The sequence below is a fragment of the Lipotes vexillifer genome, unplaced genomic scaffold, assembly GCF_000442215.2.
Source record: "Lipotes vexillifer unplaced genomic scaffold, Lipotes_vexillifer_v1.1 scaffold395, whole genome shotgun sequence".
Lineage (NCBI taxonomy): Eukaryota > Metazoa > Chordata > Mammalia > Artiodactyla > Lipotidae > Lipotes > Lipotes vexillifer.
This window is the reverse complement of record NW_006797390.1, coordinates 9,646,765-9,655,712: the sequence shown is the minus strand read 5'-3', so window position 1 is coordinate 9,655,712 and position 8,948 is coordinate 9,646,765. Positions and strand designations below refer to the sequence as shown.

Genomic DNA, 8,948 nt, shown 5'->3' with positions numbered 1-8,948 from the left:
CCAGCAGGAATATTTGCAGACATCTTGGAGAATGTAGATGTGCCAGTAGGTGTTTCGGCTGGAATTTGGAGCAGTGTGAACGAGAGGCGGAAGAATTTAGGGCAGCTCCCACAAACTGCTTGGTTTGTCCGAAGTGTAGGCTTGTGAAGGCTGGGCAGAAGCAGCATCAGAGCTGCCCACGAGCATCCTCCCCGGGGAGGGCGCCCAGTTCTTCAGGATGGCAGAAAAAAGACACTCCAGAACCTGGCAGTCCTCTTATAACTCCACTGCAAGAAATCTTTCCTTAGGTCAACCTTACATTATTTCTGTTTTAATAGTAATCGTTTCCTTTTCATTTGCTCTCAGAGGACTCTGATAAGCTCACTGCGATCCTCTGCAGAAGGAGGCTTTGTAGCTTTAAAAATAGTTTTGAACTATCACAAAACAGTGACATTGGCATATTATCTTGGAAGGGACCTGACAGTGTAGACCAGTGAAAACCTGAGACCAGGCCACATACCCCGACCACCTGTGGGTCAAGGGCCACACAGTTGCCTTCAGGAAGCACATTTTTAGACCCAATTACTTCTAGCTGTCAGGCTAGGATAATAAATCACCTGCACTTCAGGATCTAGGTCAGAGATGACAGGTAAAAAGTAGAGCCAGGGTTCCCGAGGGATAATTAAAGTAAGAACAACGTGGTTCACGAAAGACTGCACTACCTCTGCTCAAAATCCTTCAGTTAGAGCACACTTGGACTCAAAGAATAGATAGCAAGCCAGAAACAGCAGGAACAGAGTCGACCTGAGTTAACATGAGGCTGCAGGCACTGCAGCAGGGCAGCAACAGGGGTGGCAGAGACGGCCCTCGGGAGTGGCCAGGGCTGGTCGTAGACTCCTAGACTCTCTAGACCCTTCGAGGCCAAAGGCCCTTGAGCTTCAGCCGACACTGGGGTCAGGTGCCGGAGAAAGCGAGCGAGTGTTAATCCGCCGCACACGGTACCCACTCTCCTTCTGGTCTCTTCATCTGGGAGAAATTCTAACAGGACGATGCCAACGGGGGACGTCAGCCACAAAGGCCACAGACAGTCCTGTCAGTACCCTGGTGGCCAAAGGGAGGGAGCAGTGGGTCTACTCTGCCCCCAAGAGCCACATCCTCCCACCCACCCCATCACTAGCCCTGTACTCACTAGCTCTTTCCTCCTCAAAAATTACTGTAACTTTCTCTCTTCCTCTCAAGGTCACTGAGGTCACTGAGCCGCAGCATCACTCCCAGGCTCTGCGTGGGCCCGACCATAGCCCAGATGCTCGCTGTGGACACAGTGCCTGGGAGTGGGGCCTCTGCTGCCACCCAGAGCATGCGCCCAGGGACCTCTGGGGACCCGCACTTAGTGACCGCAGCCCCCGGGGTGCTCGGAGTCGGAAGCTAAGCCCGGGTCCTGTGAGGCTCAGCCACGCCTCCTGCTCAGGGCATCTGCAGAGGCCTGTGGACTCAGAAGCAGCATTCACCTCGCCCCCAGGACACTCTGCCTTCTAGCTGCCCATTTCTGCAGGAAGACAGGCTCTTTGTTGCCATCTGATGCCAGTTCCCACCTGAACTCACGGGCCCGCCCCCCCAGGAGGAGTACAGTGAGGAGGCTGTGCTCTCAACTCCCCCCATGAACCACAGACACATTCTCTGAGGCCTGGAATCACCGACACCAAAAAAGGTTGTCACAGTCTCAGTTCCCAGGAGACCTGCTTACCAGAGGGACCCTGGGAGCAGATGGGAATGCTCAGTTACAGGGTTAGTTCTAAAATCCTCACCTAAAAACTACAGAAATGCTGCACCCATCCTCAACACAGGCAGCCTTCCCCAACCCTCAGGAGGGAAGCCCAGCCACTGGAGGAAGGAAAGTCCTTTAGGCACGGGTGGGACTCTGGGTCCAGGTGTGCAGATGTGTCAGCCTAGCCTTTCAGGAACGAGTCAAGGGGTTTTGAAAAAGAGGTTCTGGGGACTTCCTTGGTGGTGCAGTGGTTAAGAATCCGCCTGCCAATGCAGGGGACACGGGTTTGAGTCCTGGTCCAGGAAGATCCCACACGCCACGGAGCAACTAAGCCCGTGTGCCACAACTACTGAGCCCATGTGCCAGAACTTCTGACGCCCACCCGCTCTAGGGCCTGCATGCCACAACTACTGTGCCCACGTGTTGCAATTACTGAAGGCTGAACGCCTAGAGCCCGTGCTCCACAACAAGAGAAGCCACTGCAATTAGAAGCCCGTGCACCGCAACGAAGAGTAGCCCCTGCTCGCCACAACTAGAGAAAGCCTGTGCACAGCAACGAACACCTAATGCAGCCAAAAATAAATATAAATAAATAAATAAATTTAGATTCTGTGAGTGTGAAATGGTCAATAAAAAATGTTTTCCCAGGCTTCCCTGGTGGCGCAGTGGTTGAGAGTCTGCCTGCCAATGCAGGGGACACGGGTTCGTGTCCCGGTCCGGGAGGATCCCGCATGCCGCAGAGCGGCTGAGCCCGTGGGCCATGGCCACTGGGCCTGCACGTTGAGAGCCTGTGTTCCGCAACGGGAGACGCTGCAACGGTGAGAGGCCCGCATACAGCAAAAAAAAAAAAAAAAATGTTTCCCCATCAAGACAGTGCTGCCCATGTACTTAAATATTCCAAATAGAACGTGCTATACAAAATTCAGTGTTTCAAAATAAAGATATTCTCTTTCCAAAATATTCAGCCATAGGTTTTCAGTTAAACATCTTTCAAATTCTTTAGCACATTTAAAATAAGGTTTTACTTTACATTTTTTGGTCTATTAGGTATTTTCAGAAACTGGCCTATCGAATGCACATTGATGTTTGCTCAGAGAGCTGGATTAGAATAATGGGATCCCCTCTAAGACTCACTACAGCTCTCAGGTCAGAATTAAAACATGCAAGAGACAGCACTTTGGAAATTACAAAGCACTAGCTACGTGCTAGATATTATAAATATTAAATATCAAATCTTGAGTATGCTGCCTAGGATTTGCTTCAAAATAACAGGGAGAGAGGGGAAGGGGAGTAAATGAAGCAAGACTCATCATAAGTAGATAACTGTTGAAATTGGATGAGGAATATACAGGGATTCATTATAACACTCTTCTTTTGTATATGTTTGGAATTCTCTGTAATAAAAAGGTTAAAATAGTAAAACTAGGTGGAGCCTTGAAAATTTGAACCAAAAGCTCTCTTCATTTTGTAGATGAGAAAAACCACTTCAGAGAGGTTAAGTGACTTTCTTGAAGTCACACAGCTAGCTGCAGAGACAGGAGCCAAAACTCTGAACTCCCAGCTCAGCTCCTTCCGTGACCCGGCACCAGGGGCCTCAGGCAGGAGTGGATTCCTCTGGCCACGAGGAGGCTGCTCTGGGGAGGGAGGGTGCGGGACAGACCTGGACTAGACTCAGCAGAGCTGGGGCCAGAGCCAGGGGCCCTGGGCACTCTCCAGAACGAGCAGAGGCCGGGAGGAGGGCAGTCCTCACCTGTCCTGCTGGTCACTGACACCCAGGCAAGAGGGCAGAAAGCCTGACCTTGGCCTGTGAGACTGCTCACTCTGCCCCCTTCCCCACCCAACCTTTCCACCCCACTCCCAGTGGCCCAGACAGCAGGGCTGTGGACGAGGAGATTTCTGGTTTTCCAGGCGTCCAGGCAAATGTATTGGGGCAAATTTACCCAGCCCAGGGAGCAGGGGGTGAAGGGAGGAGATGGGGGAGGTCCTCTCCAGCAAGTAAGTCCTCGAAGGAGATGGGCAGACCAGAGGCCAGGGTAGGAAACCACAGGTCTGAAGCCCCACCCCACCCCCGGCCTTGCGGAGGGAAAGCCCTGTGGGCCAGAGTCCTCTGGCTTGGACCACTGGAAACACTGGGGAGTTGGAGCGGGTGCCGGGGGCCTGGGAAGCCCAAGCCAGATGGCCAGGGTTGGGAAAGGAGAACGAAGCCCCCAGGCGTGGGGCTGTGACGCCCTAAGTCCCCTGACACGTTCGGGGCTCTGTCACATTCGGCTCAGTGTAGGGACCTGACCGCCCATGCCCCCAGCCTCCGGGAATCCCTGGACTGCCTGCCCCTCCCCCACTCGGATTCCTGAGTTGCCCCAAGGTGATGCCTCAGAGCCTCACCTCTTCTGCGAGGGCCCCCATGTCCCCCTTCCCCTCACCTGAGTGTGCACATCTCCCTTGGGTCCCTTTAAGGGGCGACTCGCCCCGGTCCCTACTTTCTCTCTACGAGAAGGGGCACTGGCACCGGCTTGTCCTCCGCCCGAGGGTACGAACCCCTCGACCCAGAACTGACACCCCCAGGAGACTTCGAACTCCTTAGATGCAAAGAGATGACTGCTAGCCCCCGCGTAGATGCGGCCCTGCGCTGGGCGCCGCGTGCCCCCAACCCCCAGCGCACCGCGCCCCGGCCCGGCAGGCTCACCATCGCGGCCGCTCCCGTAGCCCGCTAGCTCCTGGCTGGGCCTGCCCACTCCAACTGCTCCAGATACAGCCGCCTCCGCTGTTGTGACACCAGGCGGGAGGGGGCCAGCAGCTGCCCTGCAGCATCACAGTGCTGGCGAGGGAGGGACCGGGCAGGTCACAATCGCTCCTCCCCGCCCACCCGCGGCTCGGGTCTCTCTGCCCGGGCGCCGCACGCGCGGGTTGCGCGGCTGGGCTCCAGGCTCCCACGCTATGCTCTGTAGGATCAGCCTTTGTAATTCCAGCCGCTTAGGAAAGAAATGTAAAGTGCTGTTAGAATAAACGTTCACGGTCCCCAAACTTTCATCCTCTTCCTGCGGCCAAACACTAGCTAGGCCAGGAAGGCCCGGCCCAGGCAGGAAAGGCACCTGCTTGGGGCTCAGCTCGCGAAGTCACCCCCAACCCGGGGGAGTGCAGGAGTGGTGGGGCAGGGTACCGGGTGGGAGGGACAGGCTCCGAGCTCAGCCCTGCTGCCGCTCGTCAGCCTGTGCTGAGTGAGGGGTGGAGCCTCTGCTCTGAAGCCCGCTGCGCCTCCATCGAGGCCGGCCTGCCTACTGGGGGATTAACTGAGATAAGAATTAGTGAGAATATAGCAGGTGCTCAGTGCAGTTCTCTGTTCCCGCTTCTACTCCTCCCTCCACCATTATTTTCAAGTTTCTTTCTTGATCCATTTCTCATCACTCCCTCTTCCTACTTTTAAGCCCAGAACTTGCACAACCATACCAGGATTCTGGCTGCCTCTTTGCTCAGTAATAAGCCTTCCTCTTGGTGACCACAAGTGATGTTGAAGGGCCAGGGGCTTGCCCCGCTTCCCCTGGTTGGAGGGGGTGGGGACAATGGGTCTGGCCCTCTCTTCACACTTCAGATTTTGTCCACCTTACTGAACTTCCCTCACTCTCCCCTCCCCTCCCCAGTTTAGTGGTGGGCAGGGCCGTCATTGATCCTTGGTCTCAGTGCAAACTTCCCCTTTACTGCTAAAGAGAGTAAAGGCACTTCTGTCTCCTCTCCCGCTCTCCTCAGGCCCCGACCTCCAACCCCGTGTCACTCCAGGCCAATCTGTGGCTTTTCCACAAGGTATTACCACATAGAGCTGCTCTGGCCGGACGTGGAGACTCGCCAAGTGTCCAAGCACAAACACAGATTCACTTTCCCTTCCCTTCCTGACAGGTGCCCATCTCCGCCCAGTAGAGAGTGAGAACACTTTATATTATTTTACAGCAATTTGTTCTGCTGAGCACCCATTCCTATAGTTTCCTATTTATACTGTGAGTTTCTAGAGGACGGGACACGTGTCTTAATCATCTTCGCATTTGAGAGTCTCAGACACAATGCTTTACCCATCGATACATACAGTGCTTAGTGAACTATGAGTTGAATTTTGTCTATCTTATAATGTAAGAGCCTAAAACTTGAGAACCATGATTAAGCTAACTGCCAAGCACATGGTAAATGCTCAATAAAGGATGATGACTATTATCAACTATGCATTTATCTCCCTTCCAAACTCCCAGCGTGTACACTTTGGATTCTTGGTATGTGTACGTGTGCATGTGTTTAGGTATTCCTACAAAACTGGTACACCTTGAAGGCAGGGGTTGTTATTCATCTTGGTTCCCTCCCCCTCAAAAGTAGCTAGTCAAGGGCATCAAAGATGCTCAATAAACATTGCTGAGTAAATTGATTTTTCGAGTTCTCTTTGTAAGCCACCAAATATGTTATGAACAGGTTCTTAATGTCTTGGGATAAAAATGATAATGACAACAGTGGTAATTATGATGGCATTCAGCAGCCTTCATTATGATAATTCATTGAACCTCATAATCTTTCCTCTTTATGGGGTTAAGGGTTGGAAGGAGCCATGACTACACCATAAATGCTGAATATGACATCTTTGGGTTCCAGGGAGGTAAAAAGATGGGTAGCTCCCCACCCCCTCCAGTTTATATATGAAGCCTTAACCCTCAGTGTGACTGTACTTGGAGATGGGGCCTTTAGGGAGGTAATTACGGTTAAATGCAGTCCTAAGAGTGGGGCTCTGACCCAACAGGACTGCTGTCCTTATAAGGTGAGGAAGACACACCAGGAGTGTATGCACAGAGGGAGGCCAGGTGAGGACACAGCAAGAAGGTGGCCGTCTGCAAGCCAGGATGAGAGGCCTCACCAGAAACTGACCCTGCTGGACCTTGATCTGGGGCTACCTGTCTCCAGAACGGTGAGATGATAAGTCTCTGTTGTTTAAGCCACCTGGTGTGTGGTATTTTGTTATGGCAGAGCCCATTCAGACTCAGACAGTGAAAAAAAGACTCAGATAGTGGCCTGACCATCTTTAAGAGTAAAAAACATCTACTTCTTCTTGGTTTTTAAGACCTCTGTCTCACAATTATTTGATCTGTGGCAACCTGGACCCCACCTCCATCCTTTCTTTCTGAGTAGAAGTTTGGAAAGGAGGAAGGACACGTGTCTTCAGTCCCTGTGATGGCTATTTTATGTGTCAACTTCACTGGACCACAGGACACCCAGACATTCGGTCACACATTATTCTGGGTGTGTCTGTGAGGGTGTTTCTGAATGAGATGAACATCTGAATCAGTAGACTGAGGAAAGCAGATTGTCCTCCCCAGTGTGAGTGGGCCTCATCCAATCAGTTGAAGACCTGAATTAAACAAAAGGGCTGAGTAAAGGGACCAGTTGCGTACCTGACCGTTGAGCTGAGATACTGGTCTTCTCCTGCCCTTGGACTGGAACTCACACCAGCAGCTACTTTGGGTTCTGCTTGCAGACTCCAGATCTTGGGTTACATGATCATGTGAGCCAATTCCTTATTTTCTCTCTCTCTCTCTCCATGTGTGTGTGTGTGTGCATGTGTGTGTGTCTCCATATATCCCATGGGTGCTCACTCTCTGGAGAACCCTAACACAGTCCCCCTTTTTTGCAGGTGGAAAAACTGAAGTCAAATTCAGGCTATTCACAGAGAAGAGCAGCATTGCTCTAATAGCTTTAAAGTTCCCTGCTCCCTGTAGAGATTTTTAAAAATTAGCCTCGAGGACTTCCCTGGTGGAACAGTGGTTAAGAATCCACCTGCCAATGCAGAGAACACAGGTTCAGGCCCTGGTCCAGGAAGATCCCACATGCCGTGGAGCAACTAAGCCCGTGCGCCACAACTACTGAGCCTGCGCTCTAGAGCCCACAAGCCACAGCTACTGAGCCTACGTGCCACAACTACTAAAGACCATGTGCCTAGAGCCCGTGCTTTGCAACAAGAAAAGCCACTGCAATGAGGAGACCACGCACTGCAACAAAGAGTAGCCCCTGCTCGCTACAACTAGAGAAAGTCTGTGCACAGCAATGAAGACCCAACACAGCCAAAAAATTAATTAATTAAATTTTAAAAAAAAGTTCAGCCTCGAAAATAGGTGATTTGGGCCCAACTGGGATCAAGAGTTTGTTCTGTTCTCATAAAAAGAGTGAAATAAATTAGCTTTTGCAATGATTAAAAAAAAAACTCTGGGCTATTCATGAGAAAGCAACCTCCCAGTGTGATTTAGGCCTTGTAAAGCGATTACTCCACATCCACCAGACTCCAGAGACCATGTTATTTCTTCTTGTGTGGATTTAGTGCTATGGGGTCATATTCTCCAATACAATAATTATAGTGATGCCTAAAGTGTTGAGCCACACGCATCTGAGTAGGAGGTAAGATAATTCCTATCAATCCCCCGGGAGGAGAGTCAGTCTTTTTATTTTGTTTTGTTTTAATATTTATTTTAGCTATTTATTTGGTTGCGCCAGGTCTTAGTTGCAGCAGGTGGGCTCCTTCGTTGTGGCTCAGTCTCCTTAGTTGTGGCATGTGCACTCTTAGTTGTGGCACGCGTGCGAGATCTAGCTCCCCGACCAGGGCTCGAAGCCGGCCCCCTGCATTGGAAGCACAGAGGCTTAGCCGCTGTGCCACCAGGGAAGCCCCTGGGGTCGGTCTTCACAACGTGTGTGTTCCTTACACATTCCCTGACTCTGAGCACTGTGTGTGTAAGATGCTGTGCTGGGTGCTTATCTCTTTTACTCCTCGCAACAAGCCCCTGAACTTAACACTCTTATCATCCCCATTTTACAGGTGAAGAATCAGAAACTTAGCAGTGTTAGCTGTCATTCCTGATCACACGCTGGTAAGAGACAGAGCTGGGGTTTGCACTCAGGGGGTCAGACTCCATGCTCAGTCATCACCTTCAGACTGAGCCTCAGGTAGAGGCCTGTCCTCATGCTCGGCTAGACTTGGAGGCCAAATGTCTAGCTGCTCCAGAGGTGGGTGTTAAAGGTGGAGCTGACTGCAGAGGGCGATGGGTGCCTGGAGAAAGAAGACCCGTTTACTTCCCAGGTGCCCACGCTGCTGGGGGACTCAGTTTCATAACCAGACTATCTAGATTTAGGCACTTGCCACATGGATTTAACTCCGGTGACCGCCTGCCATAAGACCACTCGCATCTGAATA

General features: G+C 51.7%; 1 protein-coding gene across 1 annotated transcript in view; it reads right to left on the bottom strand.

Moving 5' to 3' along the window:
* The window catches only part of TUBA8 (tubulin alpha 8), a 16,997-nt gene extending 12,501 nt beyond the window's left edge, over positions 1-4,496 (bottom strand). Inside the window, exon 1 of the mRNA XM_007469492.1 lies at positions 4,428-4,496. Coding sequence (XP_007469554.1) covers positions 4,428-4,430 — 3 coding nt within the window. The 5' untranslated portion in view covers positions 4,431-4,496. The remainder of the gene's footprint in view (positions 1-4,427) is intronic.
* Between the last annotated feature and the right edge of the window lie 4,452 nt (positions 4,497-8,948).